A 16129-nucleotide genomic window follows, 5' to 3' on the forward strand; every position below is an offset into this window, starting at 1 on the left:
CAGGGTAACAATATACAGCCTTGTCATACTATTTTCCCAATTTTGAACAATAAAATTTGAACCAATTTTGAACCAGTAAGTTGTTCCATATAAGGTCCTAACTGTTGCTTCCTGATCTGCATACAAGTTTCTCAGGACACATGTAAAGGTGGTCTGGTATTCCCATCTCTTTAAGAATTTTCCACAGTTTGTTGTGATCCACACAGTCAAAGGTTTCCTTATAGTCATTGAAGCAGCAGTTTTTCTGGAATTCCCTTGCTTTCTCTATGATCTGACAAATGTTGGCAATTTGATCTCTGGCTCCTCTGCCTTTTCTAAACTCAGCCTGTAAATCTGTAAGTTCTCAGTACATGTACTGCTGAAGCCTAGCTTGAAGGATTTTGAGTAACTTTACTAGCATAGGAAATGAGCACAATTTTCTGTTAGTTTGAACATTCTTTGGCACACCCCTTCCTTGGGATTGGAATGAAAACTGACTTTTTAAAAAAATCACTTTACTGATCAATTAAATGAGGCTCTGAAGGTTAAATTCCCTGTTCAGAGTCAAACGTCTAGAAAATTCTGGAGCCACGAGCCAAAACCAGGTTTCTTGGTGCCAAATACATTATGTTTTCTACTGTCTTAACTGCTAATTCATAGAATTCTCATTTAGTAATAGTAATGCCCTGCTCTGCTGAATTATCTCATGTTCTGTCTTTAAAATTAAGGTATTTATAGTAAATGTTGCATGTATTTATATCCTTGCCAATTATCAACAGCTCCATAAAGGCAGGGCTCATATTTTCTTTTCCCTTTCTTGTCCTCCCTCCCTCCTTTGTTCTTTCCTCTCATCTGTTCTCCCTTCCTATTTTTATGGTTTATCTAAAAGCAATTTAAGCTTTGCAGTCAAACAGACCTAGGTCCAAATCTCACCTTTTATCCCTAAGCATATTATTCCATTACCTTCAGTTCCTCACTTCTAACATAAAGGTAATACTATTTTCCTTGTAAAATCATCATCTTGAGTAGATGAGGGCAGGAGGAGAAAGGGACGACAGAGGATGAGATGGCTGGATGGCATCACCGACTCAATGGACATGGATTTGGGTGGACTCAGGGAGTTGGTGATGGACAGGGAGGCCTGGCGCGCTGCGGTTCCTGGGGTCGCAAAGAGTCGGACACAACTGAGCGACTGAACTGACTGACTTGAGTAGATGAGATAATATGTCTAAAATTACTAAAATGTTACATGACACATGGGCATTTAGTCAATGTTCATTGGAATGTATTGAGTGCCTTCTATGTGCCAGGACTGAACAATGTACTATTGGAGAAAATCAATCCCTACCCTGGAGGAAATCACAATTTATTCTTGCCTTTTTGATTTTGCTCTTCAAAAACCCTAGCTTGAAGCCTTTCTGCTATGTGAGTTCCCATTATTACCTGCTGGTAAATTAAATACTCTGTCAACTAGAAGCATGACTGTCTTTCTCACCATCATATCCCTAGAAATTAACAAAATGTCTACCACATAGTAGACAATCTATATATTTTGGGTGAAGGAATGGGAAAAATTTAAATATCTGTTTGTTAATGCCAATCTGTGCATCCTTGCACAGAGGATCTCATGCACAGAGATCTCAATAAATGCACAGAGATCTCAATAAACCAGGAAAGCCAGAACCCTGAAAAATCTCTTCCATTATGGTGAAAATGTCCACTGGCTGAGCCCTACCTAGAGTGAGGGTATAACAATTGAGTATGGACTCTCCCATGGAAAGATAGTCATCTGCTACCTCCTAAAAGAGCAAAGGATCCCATAGACTTACAATCTGTGGCCATCATTTCTTTCCCCAGATGACCTCAACATGCCAGCCAAAGAGGTATATGGAGCACAGCCCCCCATTGAGCTCCTTCGGCAATGGATTGACCATGGTTACTGGTTTGACAAGAAGGATACCAATAAGCTGGACATCGTTGATGTGCTGCTTGTGACAGCCATGGGCCCTCCTGGGGGAGGAAGGAATGACATTACTGGTATGTGAAGGAGAGAGTTCATTACTCTTTGCCCCTGCCCCTGCAGAACCAGGCCATCTTTGTGGATGGAGGGCTAGTGCAAGGCAGTCTGTCCTGATGGAAGATAGAGAAAGGTGTATTTAGGCCAGAGACACTTGAGTTAGATTCAAGGCATGGCATTTGAATATGCCATGTTGAAAGTTGTATGAAATAGGATGAGAAGATGAAAAGAGGATTTGAGGACTCTTTGGCTAGGCATAGAGGAACAGAGAGTCTCATGAAGAGATAAGTTCTGTGTGGTCAGCTTGTGTTCTAGGAGAGAGGCTAGACCAGAAGTTCTCAACTAAAGGTGAATGACAGATTCACCCGTAGTGTTTCTTACAATTCTTTGGAGCCAGATAGGCCTAAATAAAATAATAATAATAAACAAACAAGTAAATAAGATTTTCCCCCATCATCTGACACTTTAGTAGGAGTACATTTTATTTCATGTGCAACTTCATCCATCCAGGTCTACAGATTTCTATACTTTTATTCTGAGATACATCCTTGGTTAAGAATCTTAATGCCATTTTCAGACTTAACATTCTGTGACCTTGATCTCCCCTTGGCATATATTTGTAAAATAAGGGAGATAAACAAGGTGATTTTACTTGAGTACACAAACCATCACCTTCCACTTCAAGTACAGAGTCCAACGGTACCTTTGCCTTGGGTTTGAATATAGCAGGATCTCGGCTACTTAGCATCTATAAATTCAACACTTCTCTAACTACTTAGAGGAAAAGGAACTTGGTATATTACTTTTCTCTAAGACCTACTCATTCAGTGGGAGAAAATATTTGCAAACTATCTATCTGATAAAGAGTTGAAATACAAAATGGGTAAGGAATTCATACAACTCAATAGCAAAACAATAATCTGACTTGAAAATGGATAGAGAATTCGAATAGGCATTTTTCTAAAGACATACAGTGGCTAACAGGCACGTGAAAAGATGTTCAACATTGCTGGTTATTAGAGAAATGAAAATCAGAATCACATTGAGATATCACTCACACCTGATAGAATGGCTATTAACAAAAGTCAAGAGATAATAACTGCTCTTGTGCATTGTTGGTGGGAATATAAATTGATGCAGCCACTATGAAAACCAGTAGGACGTCCCTCAAAAAATTAAAAATAGCACTACCACATGATCCACTAATGCCACTTCTGGGTGTATATCTGTAGGAAATGAAATCATTGTCTTGAAGAGATATCTGTAGTCCCATGTTTGCGCTGCACGCTCAGTCACTTCAGTTGTGTCCAACTCTTTGCAGCCCTATGGACTGTACCCCACCAGGCTCCTCAGCCCATGGGACGCTCCAGGCAAGAATACTGGAGTGGGTTGCCATGCCCCCTCCAGTGGATCTTCCTAATCCAGAGATCGAACCCTCATCTCCTGTGTCTCCTGCATTGTAGGCGGATTCTTTACTGCTGAGCCACCAGGGAAGCCTAGTCCCATATTGCAACATTATTCACAATAGCCAAGTCATGGAAACATCCAAACTGTCTATTTATGGATGAATGGATAAAGAAAATGTATACACACACACACACACACCCTGGGGTATTATTTGGCTATAAAAATAATGAAACTCTATGTGACAACATGAATGGAACTTGAGAACATTAAGCTAAGTGAAATAAGTCAGACAGAAAAATAAATACTATATGATATCACTTACATGTGGAATCTAAAAAAGCCAAACTCACAGGAACAGTAGAATGATGGTTGCCAGGAGCTAAGGCATAGGGGAAATGGGGAGATGTTGGTCAGAGGGTACAAATTTCCAGTTATAAAATGAATAAGTTTTGGGGATCTGATGTACAGTATGGTGACTCTAGTTAACAACAGCTGCAGCAATAGAATTGTTACTTAACCTTAGTATGCAAGCATTTTGCAATACCTTATATGCATTAAATCATCATGTTGTAAACCTTCAGTTTATATATTTTATGTCAATTAATTCTCACTAAAACCAGTGGGGCGGGAGAGATCTATTCAAAAGGGAATGTCTGTTTCCCATACATACCAAGGAAATACTAATTGCCAACATTTGCACAGCAGTGACAGTTTTCAAGCTATGTCACAAATATGACATATTGAAAAGATCTTAAAGACCAATGCCCCAAACTGCCAGGAACACATCTGTAGTCAAGTGAAACTGGGTCTATTAATTTGCTGCACAAGGGTGTCTACATAGCATGGAGAACCATGAGAGTGCCTGGTGAAAGGGTGTTAAATGGGCTTGTGCTAGGTGATGTGAGAAAGGCTTAAGAAACCAGGGACTCTGTTCTAGATTGGGTAATCTCAGGGAGTGGGGACAATTTAAGAGTAGGTATCTTAATTTTTTTCTGTACTTAGTAAACAACTAGAGTCACTCATATTAGTTTGGGGTGAAGTTTTCATGATTTCAGAGCAAATTTGTTTCTGTCTTGTTCTATCATAGCTAGAGAGTGACCTCATTTGATGTTGATATTTAAAGAGATGTGTTCACTGGAGAACCAACAGACTAGCTGATAATTGTCAGACCAGCTGCCAGCTGTTAGGGCTCATATGGAAAAACTGAGGCTCAAGGCATTATCATATGGTGGTGGAGAGCATGGTTTGGCAGAAGGCTGATCTGAGTTTTGGTAACATGTAATAAGCATTAGCACACATTAAGTACTATTAGGATGCTTATTATCAAAAGAATACATGACTTCTTCAAGTTCATGCAACTCTCAATATTTCCCAATCAATGTGTAAAATATTATTCCAGCATTTTAAAAAAAAAAATGGTAAACCTACATATGTCAGTACATATGGATGATTAAAAAAAACAAAGAAATGCAAGATAGTAGTTACTTTAAAATTAGGATAGTGTAAGCTTTGGAGGGAGACAGGGAGAGGGATATGATTGGGATGGGATATATGGAGGGGCTTCTATGGAGGGCTGGCAAAGTTGTATTTCTTGATGTGGATGGTAGGTGTAAGGATGTTAACTTTATAAGGATTCACTTTATAATTTCAGTGATTTTCTGTATCTGTGCTGTACTTTATACAGTAAAATATTTTTTAAAAAGATATGCAGGCAAATCATAGAGACAGAAAGTCGATTATTAGTTGCCAAGGGCTGCAAGGAAATGGAAAGTGGTAAAGGTAAAGGATTTCTTTTTGGAGTGATTATTCTGCTATTGATTGTGATAATGGTTGCACAACTGAAATGCTAAATATTTATTGAATTTTGTACTTTAAATGGATGAATTTTATAGATATAAATATATGGATATCTAATATTAGATACATAGATATAGATGTAGAGCTGTAAGAATACCAAACTAACAGTGATTAATTTGGGAGGGGAGAGAAAATGGATTTGATGTGTAGGAGGCAAGAGTTACTTTCTGTAAAAGTATTTCTGAATTATTTGATTATTTTACAAAAATAACATATTGCCATTATCTAGTAACAGTCTTGAGCCCTGGCTAGCACTATTACCAGCACTTCTGCAGTCATGGAGATGTTCTATATCTATACTGTGCAATACGACATCCACTAGTCACATGTTTATCCTTGAGAAGTTGATATGTGGTTAATGAGACTAAGGAAATACATTTTAATGTTACTTAATTTTAATTAATGTAAATTTAAATAGCCACATATGGCTAGAGGCTGCCATGTTGAATAGCACAGCTCTAGAACTTAAAGGTAGAGGAAAAACCGTTCTATATCTTAGGGTTGCTACGCCCAGGAGGTAAGTGTGAGTGTGTGTGCACATTCATACCTTTGCATGTTTTCCAGGACGATTCACTCGCCATCTGAATATCATTTCCATCAATGCCTTCGAGGATGACATATTAACCAAGATTTTCAGTTCAATCGCTGACTGGCACTTTGGAAAAGGGTTTGATGTGATGTTTTTAAGGTAGGAGGTTCCTGTATTATTGGCCTGGGGTCCTCATTTCTGGCCCTTCCTTAACTGGTCTGCCTTCTCCTTCCTCCCAAGATATGGAAAGATGATGGTACAAGCAACGATGACAATTTATAAAGCTGCAGTGGAGAATTTCTTGCCAACTCCCTCCAAGTCACACTATGTCTTTAACCTGCGTGATTTCTCACGGGTCATCCAAGGGGTATTGCTCTGCCCTCACACCCACCTGCAGGTCAGCCGCTGTCATTTCTGTTATCAAGTTCATTCAGTGATATCCTTGGCTATGTGGAATATATAATGATAATAGTAATAGCTAACTTTTATTAAGCATTTAATCTGTGCTGGCATTGTGCTAAGTATTTTGTAAGCGTTATCTCATTTAATCTTCACAACAACCCAGGACTTAGAAACTGTTTGAAAACTACTGCCTCAGCCACCATGTGCCATTCATTCAAATAACTGACTGAATTTTCAGGATGTAGAGAAGTTTATCCGGCTTTGGATTCATGAGGTTTACCGGGTCTTCTATGACCGTCTGATTGATCATGAAGATAGACAGGTCTTTTTTAACATGGTAAGGGAAACTACCTCCAATTGCTTCAAGCAGTCTGTGGAAAAGGTAAGCAAGACCCTGTGACCTTTTGACCTCAGAAATTGCCCCAAATATGTGATCATGCTAATCTCAGATTTCAGGCTCCCTCCCTAGTACAGACTTTATTGTTGTTATTCAGTCACTCAGTTGTGTCCAACTCTTTTGCAACCCCATGGACTGTAGCCCACCGGCTCCTCTGTCGATGGGATTTTCCAGGCAAGAATACTGGAATGGGTTGCCATTTCCTTCTCCAGGGGATCTTCCTGACCCAGAAATCGAACCCGGGTTTGTTGCATTGGCAGGCGGATTCTTTACCACTGAGCCACCAGGAAAGCCCAAATAGAGACTTACAGCTCTGCTTTCTGAATCTCAAGAAACAGTGTATTGAGCCAATTAGTCACTTGATTTGGTGATATACTGTTGTTTTTGTTGTTCAGTCACCAAGTCATGTCCAACTCTTTGTAACACCATGGACTGTAGCCTGCCAGGCTTCCCTGTTCCAAGTAATATAATACTTGGCCCAATTTCACTTGACTTTCCAGGTAACATATAAGTTTGGATCCATTCAAACTTATCATTTATGAAAAGATGTTTTGTTTGTAATTAATGTAAAATGCATTTTTAAGGTCAATTAACTTTTGAGTTAAGAAATAAAAACACCATGAATTTTTATTGTTTGATTGATGCCCTGTGTAAAACCCAAGTGAAAGATTGCCTTGGTTTCCTATTTGTAAATATTTTCACTTTTTCATTTTGATATAAGAAAAGTTTAAACCCTATATATTCGCATCATCTAGTTCTACCTCTACTTTTAAGAAGCTATGATTTCTCCATAGAAAAAAATGCAAGTGTTTCATATTTCATCCAGAGGCCATGTACAGAAACACTCAGTTCAGTTCAGTTCAGTTGCTCAGTTGTGTCCGTCTCTTTGCGACCCCATGAATCACAGTACACCAGGCCTCCATGTCCATCACCAGCTCCCGGAGTTTACCCAGACTCATTTCCATCGAGTCAATGATGCCACACTGCTAGTTTCTAATATCAGAAAGAAGAAGCATCTAAAACATTTCTACTCTAGGTACAGAGTGGAGAACAGATTAAAGCCTGCACCTCTATTTGGTGAAGAAGCAAGTACATTACAAATGATCTCACCTTTTGACCACCTCCTCCTGGGATCTTATAATCTGTCCACCAATATTTTAATCACTTAGCAAACCGATTGACCCTTGCTTTCACACTCTTTTCTCAACTGTCCTTTCATCATAGTCTTTACAACCATCAAATACACATATTTTGTTTAAAAAAACAAAACTGTTGTGAACCGTGACTTTGAAGAATGTGCTCAGAGGAAACAAACACATCTCCTGTTCCCTCCTTCTAGCACTGGCTGAGACTTATCTTTTCCACAGGTCCTCATCCACCTATCACCCACTGGAAAGATAGTTGATGATAATATCCGTAGCCTCTTCTTTGGAGATTTCTTCAAGCCAGAAAGTGACCAAAAGATATATGATGAGATCACTGACTTAAAACAGCTCACAGTGGTCATGGAGTATTACCTGGAAGAGTTCAACAATATCAGCAAGGCCCCCATGTCCTTAGTGATGTTCAGGTTCGCCATTGAGCACATCTCTAGGATCTGCAGGGTCCTGAAGCAGGACAAAGGCCACTTGCTCCTGGTGGGCATTGGGGGCAGTGGGCGGCAAAGTGCCAGCAAACTGTCCACATTCATGAACTCATATGAGCTATACCAGATCGAGATCACAAAGAGCTACTCAGGCAGTGATTGGCGAGAGGACCTGAAGAAGATCATGCTCCAGGTTGGTGTGGCCACCAAGAGTACTGTGTTCCTCTTTGCTGATAATCAGATCAAGGATGAGTCATTCGTTGAGGACATCAACATGCTTCTGAACACCGGTGATGTGCCCAACATCTTCCCTGCTGATGAGAAGGCTGACATTGTGGAGAAGATGCAAATGGCAGCCAGGACAGAAGGAGAAAAGATCGAAGTCACCCCTCTTTCTATGTATAACCTCTTCATTGAGAAAGTGAAAAAGAACCTTCACGTTGTCCTTGGTAAGAATGAGAAAATTCATTTTGCCCTTTTCCTTGGATGTTTCAGGGTCTCCTTTCCCTAAGCCCAGTCCTCTTACAATGGTGCCAACATCGATCCAACCAAGGTACCTAACTTGCCCAATGATCAGTACCTGGAATTCCTGTGCAAACTTCCATTCTCCTGAAAAACTATTTTAAACCTGTTCCACTCTCTTCAATTCTCTGAATTCTGCTCTGAACCCTCTCCTTCCTTTTAGTACATTACCCTGGCCGACTTACAAAATAACATCTGGAGTTTTTCTCTCTGTGAATATCATCTCCAGTCTGTCCAGAAGCTTAGGGGTCATGTTGAATGCTTCTCTTCATTACCATGTCCTGTCAATTTTTGCCTTCTTATGCTCATATCAACCCACTTATCTCTATCTCTGCCACCTTCAAATTAGCTAAGCTGCTATGAATATCATCTCACCCAGACCTCACCTCTATAGCCTTCTAACTGTTCTCTCTATGTCCACTCTGTCCATTCCAGACATTTATGTTCCACTGAATCAGGATGCTTTCCACTGTCAAGATTTGTTTTTCTTGTATTGCAAATCTGTTCATTGTATATTTACATACACATACACACACAAATTAAAACACCTGAATTACTTTCTATTCAGATAAAGACCAAAATCCCTAACCTACAGTTTTATAAGACCACCTGCCAGACTGTCCCCTGCATCCTCTCCACTCTCATCTCAAACCATGCTTCCCCTTCTTTTTTAGCCACACTGACTTTCTCACACTTCCACCTATGCATTATGCTTCCTCCTAGCAAGTACCTGGTACACATTGAATCTGAATAAACAATTAACAGAATTTGGGGCATAGAATCCAAAATTTGTGGTTAGATGGAGATGAGGTCAGAAACAAGCTGATAGGGCCCCCACAGCAGCATCCATAAGTAGCTATGTATAGGGCACCATGGTTCCCTGAGGTCTGTGAGTCAGGACAAATGAAGCAAGTGGGTCAAAGGGCTTAAAACACTCTGACTATATGATCCTAAATATCTAGAATGGATAATCTAGGATAATATGAATATTGAAAACCAGACACAAACTATTGCAATAAACTGAATTCCCATCAAAGTTGCATGAAAATATCCCATGATTCCTATGCTTTCCAGGCACTCATCCTGACTGTTCCCAATTATACTCTGGAGTGCCAACAGGAAACATGACTGCTCCCTATCCCCCTCAGAATCCTTGGGATGACCTGTCTGTCCCTTTTGACCTCCTTGACTGGAAGAAAGAGAACTAATGAAATCTGCTTTTCGTTAGCCATGAGTCCAATTGGGGATGCCTTCCGGAACCGCCTGCGAATGTTCCCTTCTCTGATCAATTGCTGCACAATAGACTGGTTCCAGTCTTGGCCCACAGATGCCCTGGAGTTGGTGGCCAACAAATTTCTAGAAGATGTAGAGCTCGATGACAATATTCGGATAGAGTAAGTGCTAGCTGCATTTTAGTACCCCAAACAAATATTTCAAACAAAAATCAAAATATTGGCTCTATTCTTTTTGCTGTTTCAAGATTTATCAATTTATGTATGTTCTGTTCTGTTCAGTCACTAAGTCGTGTGTCTGACTCTTTGTGACCACATGGACTGCTGCATACTAGACTTCCCTGTCCTTCACTGTCTCCCAGAGTCTGCTCAAATTCATGGCCATTGAGTTGGGGATGCTGTCTAGCCATCTCACCCTCTGCCGCCCCCTTCTCCTTTTGCCTTCAATCTTTCCCAGAATCAAGGTCTTTTCCAATGAGAAATAAATTACAAATTATAAATACCATTTAGATATTTAATAAAACACCTTTGCTGAAAAAAGAAGAACATTTCATTGTTCAGAATTGTTCTAGAGATGTACTGTTGTCATAGCTATGAGAACCTGGATTTCAATAATCTTAGAGCATGCATTCTCAACAGGGGAGATATTGCTGCCTAAGGGATGGAAAACTGGTACTTGCCAGGGATTTTGTTGTGAAAAAAAACTATTTTTTTGTGTAAAGCACAGATACACAAAGTAAAGCACTGAATTTTACCTAGAGTAAGAGAAAGGATAAGACTGTTGACCATTCTAAGTGTCCTATGAAGGTAAGGGTCATGTCACCTGCCTTGTATAGTTCTGTATTCTTAGTACCTAGTACATACTAGGTTCGAATACTGCTTATTAAGTGAGTAAATAGAAAATGAAGAAGTAGGTAGTGGTCAGAATGTTCATTGCTTTAAATTCCATTTTAAGATCTTTGAACTTTGTTCTCTAGGCCCAGGAATGCTTAACCTGGGTCTATAGGCTCATGACCAGAACTCAGAGGGTCAGTGAATGTGAGTGGGTGGAAAGTACATCTTCATTTTCATTGACATCTAACTGGTACTTTGCATTTCTTTCAATGATGAACATAGACAATAAGCCCCCATAGGGTTGTGTAGGACCTGTGACTTTGTTACCAGTAAGAATCGCAGTTATTTTCATAACTCGTTCAGTCATTACAGATGCACCAATATATTATCCCCTTCAAAATGATGGTAGTTTTCAGACCTATTGTCCAATCTCACTGTTTAATGCTGTAGTTGGCAAACTATGATCCATGGCTGAGTCCAGTTCACAGCCTTATTTTTGCAAATATGCTTTTTTGGAAACAGCCATGCACACTACAGTGGCACAGTTGAATAGTTGCTACTTCAGACCGTGTGGCTCACAAAGCCTAAAATATTCACTATCTGGTCCTAACCAGAAAAAGTCTGCTGGCCCCTGATTTAATGTGTAAATAAAATCACACATATTGAGACTTATCTGCAGTAGTTAAGAATCTACACTTCCAGTGGATTCTTAAGCACTGCAGGGTGTATGGGTTCGATCCAGGTCAGGAAACTAAAATCCTACATGCCACGAGGTGCAGCCAAACACACACAGACACACACACAGACACACACACACATTACTGTATCATAAATTTGGTGTTTAAAATATTTAGAAAACTCTTTAACATAATTGGTTTCTTTTGTAATTCTATAATATATTATTTTATGCATTAAAACATTATTCTGAAAAGTCCAGAGGCTTCATCAGACTTCCAAAGATTAAGAACTCCTGCCTAAACCTTGGTGATTCATAAAAGCAATTAAAGCTAGAAACTGTCTGATCAAAGTTCATTCTAGTAAGAATATATACCTCCCCAATCCTTCCTGAGACTCTGTTGACATGCTTCAAAGAACTGGGGATTCTAGCTGGCCACTGTGAGTGGCTTTCTCACATCCTTACTTCTGTGAACCAAAGCTGTGTTAGATCTCTCTGCAGCAAATTGGGCCTGTCTGACCACCTCTGTGTCCTCGACAGGGTCATCTCCATGTGCAAATATTTCCAGGAGAGTGTGAAAAAGCTGTCACTTGATTATTACAACATCCTTCGCAGACACAACTATGTTACCCCCACCTCCTACCTCGAATTGATCCTAACATTCAAGACACTCCTAAATAAGAAGAGGCAAGAGGTCGATATGATGAGGAACCGATATCTGACAGGCCTGCAGAAACTTGAATTTGCAGCTTCACAGGTAAGCACAGACAAAATAGTACTGGGACAAAGAGGTCCAGGACTAATTGGATGCGGTGAAGCACTTGTTCGGATGCAGAAGTCAAGAGAGCACAAAATAAAGATAGCATCTGACCCTGCACTCACCTCACTCACTTGACCTAATCCATTACAATAAAATCCAATACTATATATAAAAATACAATAGTATATATAAAATATGAGGCTCCCCTGGTGGCTGAGAGGGTATATGGTGGCTCAGTTCAGTTCAGTTCAGTCGCTCAGTCATGTCCAACTTTTTGCAACCCCATGGACTATAGCACGCCAGGCCTCCCTGTCCATCACCAACTCCCAGAGTTTACTCAAACTCATGTCCATTGAGTCGGTGATGCCATCCAACCATCTCATCCTCTGTCGTCCCCTTCTCCTCCTGCCCTCAATCTTTCCCAGCATCAGAGTCTTTTCAAATGAGTCAGCTCTTCGCATCAGGTGGCCAAAGTATTGGAGTTTCAGCTTCAACATCAGTCCTTCCAATGTACACCCAGGACTGATCTCCTTTAGGATGGACTGGTTGGATCTCCTTGCAGTCCAAGGGACTCTTGAGAGTCTTCTCCAACACCACAGTTCAAAAGCATCAATTCTTCGGCTCTCAGCTTTCTTTATAGTCCAACTCTCACATCCACACATGACCACTGGAAAAACCATAGCCTTGACTAGACGGACCTTTGCTGACAAAGTAATGTCTCTGTTTTTTAATATGCTGTCTAGGTTGGTCATAACTTTGCTTCCAAGGAGTAAGCACCTTTTAATTTCATGGCTGCAATCACCATCTGCAGTGATTTTGGAGGCAAAAAAAGTAAAGTCAGCCATTGTTTCCCCATCTATTTGCCATGAAGTGATGGGAACAGATGCCATGATCTTAGTTTTCTGAATGTTGAATTTTAAGCCAACTTTTTCACTCTCCTCTTTCACTTTTCATCAAGCGGCTCTTTAGTTCTTTATTTTCTGCCCTAAGGGTGGTGTCATCTACATATCTGAGGTTATTGATACTTCTCCCAGCAATCTTGATTCCAGCTTGCGCTTCATCCAGCTTGCGCTTCATCCAGCCCAGCGTTTCTCATGATGTACTCTGCATTTAAGTTAAATAAGCAGCGTGACAATATACAGCCTTGACGTACTCCTTTCCCAATTTGGAACCAGTCTGTTGTTCCATGTTCAGTTCTAACTGTTGTTTCCTGACCTTCCTAACTATTGCTTCCTGACCTGCATACAGATTTCTCAAGAAGCAGGTCAAGTGGTCTGGTATTCCCATCTGCTTAAGAATTTTCCAGGGTTTGTTGTGGTCCACACAGTCAAAGGCTTTGGCATAGTCAATAAGGCAGAAGTATATGTTTTCTGAAACTCTCTTGCTTTTTTGATGATCCAATGGATGTTGGCAATTTAATCTCTGGCTCCTCTGCCTTTTCTAAATCCAGCTGAACATCTGGAAGTTCACGGTTCACGTACTGTTGAAGCCTGGCTTGGAGAATTTTGAGCATTACTTCACTAGCGTGTGGAATGTGTGCAATTGTGTGGTAGTTTGAGCATTCTTTGGCATTGCTTTTCTTTGGGATTGGAATGAAAACTGACCTTTTCCAGCCCTGTGGCCACTGCTGAGGTTTCCAATTTTGCTGGCATGTTGAGTACAGCACTTTCACAGCATCATCTTTCAGGATTTGAAATAGCTCAACTGGAATTCTATCACCTCCACTAGCTTTGTTCATGGTGATGCTTCCTAAGGCCCACTTGACTTCGCATTCCAGGATGTCTTGCTCTAGGTGAGTGATCACACCATCATGTTTATCTAGGTCATGAAAATCTTTTTTGTATAGTTCTTCTGTGTATTCTTGCCATCTCTTCTTAATATCTTCTGCTTCTGTTAGGTCCATACCATTTCTGTCCTTTATTGTGCCCATCTTTGCATGAACTCTTCCCTTGGTATCTCTAATTTTCTTGAAGAGATCTCTAGACTTTCCCATTCTGTTGTTTTCCTCTGTTTCTTTGCATTGATCCTTGAGGAAAGCTTTCTTATCTCTCCTTGCAATTCTTTGGAACTCTGAATTCAAATGGGTATATCTTTCCTTTTCTCCTTTGCCTTTCCCTTCTCTTCTGTGGTGGCTCAGTCAGTAATAAATCCACCTGCAATGGAGGAGATGAAAGAGACAGAGGTTCCATCCCTTGGTCTGGAAGATCACCTGGAGAAGGAAATGGTAACCCACTCCAGTATTCTTGCCTGGGAAATCCCATGTACAGAGGAGTCATGGGGTCACAAGAGTTGGACACAACGTACTGACTAAACCACCACCACCACCATATATGAATATATATATGTATACACACACACACATATATATATATATATATATACAAAGTACAATATTGATAGTATATAAAAATATAATAGTATATATAAATAGACTGAGTTTTTTGGATCCCTCTTAAATTTTGTGCCCAATGTAAGTGCCTCACTCACCTCACCCTTGCCCCAGCCCTGGATATTCTCAGTGGAGAACTGGGCAGAATAAGGCAGTGGTTAAGAACAAGGCCCAGGCTCAAATTCCAGCTTTATAGCTTATCAGCTATAGAACCTTGAAGATTCTCTTCTATAAAAAAAAGTGATAATAAGTCTTCACTTCATAGGACTATTATGAAGATTAAATGAGCTAACACAAGTGTAACCCTTAGACAAATGCCTGGCATATGAATTAGTAATTCATTTGTGCTTGAGCCACTTGACAAAACCATGTTAAGATATGAATTTTCAGCACCAATAAAGAACTAAGGCAACCAAATGGTTTTCAGTGGGTTGGCCTGGCACTGAATACCCAGCAGATCCACCAAAACACAGCACAGGGGTGGGAAAGAACATCAGAAGTGGCCTCTGTTGCTCTCTTCCTTTAGTTGCTGGGTCCAGCTCAAGGTCCTTAAGCTTTTAGAGAGATGTTGAGAATTGGAGTCTGTCCACATAAGGGTGAGCAAACTGTTGTTCAAAGAGCAGCAAAATGACCTGAGACAGTCTAGACCAGTAAAGGGAATGATGGTGCCAGTTAACTTTCCTTGAGACCTCCCACGTGTCTGGTGCTCTATATGAGGAAAGTACAGTTATCATCACATCACACACAAAGAGATCAAACTCCCAGAGAGGACAGGCAACTTGCCCATGATCACACAGCCTCATGAGAAGCTGGTGCAAGTGATGAGGTGAAAACTGAAACTTAGGTCTGAGTGACTCCACAGTCTGTGTTCCTAATCAACCAGCTTGCTATGCTTCCTTTCTCACATGGGCTTTCTGTGGACAGTGGGTTCAAGGTTATGAGACTTTCTTCAAATAAGCATTTGAATTGCCTTAGAAGGCAGAATCAGGACCAGTGGGTAAAAACTGCATGGGGGTGGACTCTGTTTGCTAGAATTTTGTTGAGGATTTTTGCATCTATGTTCATTAGTGATATTGGCCTGTAGTATATTAACACTTCACAAATTCCATATATATGTGTTAATATACTGTATTGGTGTTTCTCTTTCTGACTTACAAAGATGCTAATGATGATCCTATATGCAAGGCAGCAAAAGCGACACAGATGTAAAGAATAGACTTTTGGACTAAGTGAGAGAAGGCGAGGGTGGGATGACTTGAGAGAATAGCATTGAAACATGTATATTACCATATATAAAATAGATGACTTGTGCAAGTTCGATGCATGAAGAAGGGCACTCAAAGTCGGTGCTCTGGGACAACCCAGAGGGATGGGGTGGAGAGGGATGTGGGAGGGGGATTCAAGATGGGAGGCCACAGGTGCACCCGTGGCTGATTCATGTTGATATATGGCAAAAGCCACCACAATATTGTAAAGTAATTATCCTCCAAGTAAAATAAATTAATTAAAAAAAATTTATTTTAATTGCATGAGGGTAAATTCC

The 16129-nt window shown here is 40.3% G+C and overlaps 1 protein-coding gene across 3 annotated transcripts in view; it reads left to right on the top strand.

The window, feature by feature from the left end:
• The window catches only part of DNAH3 (dynein axonemal heavy chain 3), a 221930-nt gene that overhangs the window by 153581 nt on the left and 52220 nt on the right, over positions 1-16129 (top strand). For all 3 annotated transcript variants that reach the window (XR_014072618.1, XM_081554574.1, XM_081554575.1), the window contains exons 43-49: positions 1837-2016; positions 5825-5948; positions 6030-6186; positions 6430-6573; positions 7956-8622; positions 9924-10089; positions 11978-12194. Coding sequence is in view for 2 of the 3 variants with exons in the window: in XM_081554574.1 (XP_081410700.1) it covers positions 1837-2016; positions 5825-5948; positions 6030-6186; positions 6430-6573; positions 7956-8622; positions 9924-10089; positions 11978-12194 (1655 nt within the window). In the remaining variant the exon portion in view is untranslated. The remainder of the gene's footprint in view (positions 1-1836; positions 2017-5824; positions 5949-6029; positions 6187-6429; positions 6574-7955; positions 8623-9923; positions 10090-11977; positions 12195-16129) is intronic.

The sequence above is a fragment of the Giraffa tippelskirchi genome, chromosome 13, assembly GCF_054371585.1.
Source record: "Giraffa tippelskirchi isolate mGirTip1 chromosome 13, T2T-mGirTip1v1.2.pri, whole genome shotgun sequence".
Lineage (NCBI taxonomy): Eukaryota > Metazoa > Chordata > Mammalia > Artiodactyla > Giraffidae > Giraffa > Giraffa tippelskirchi.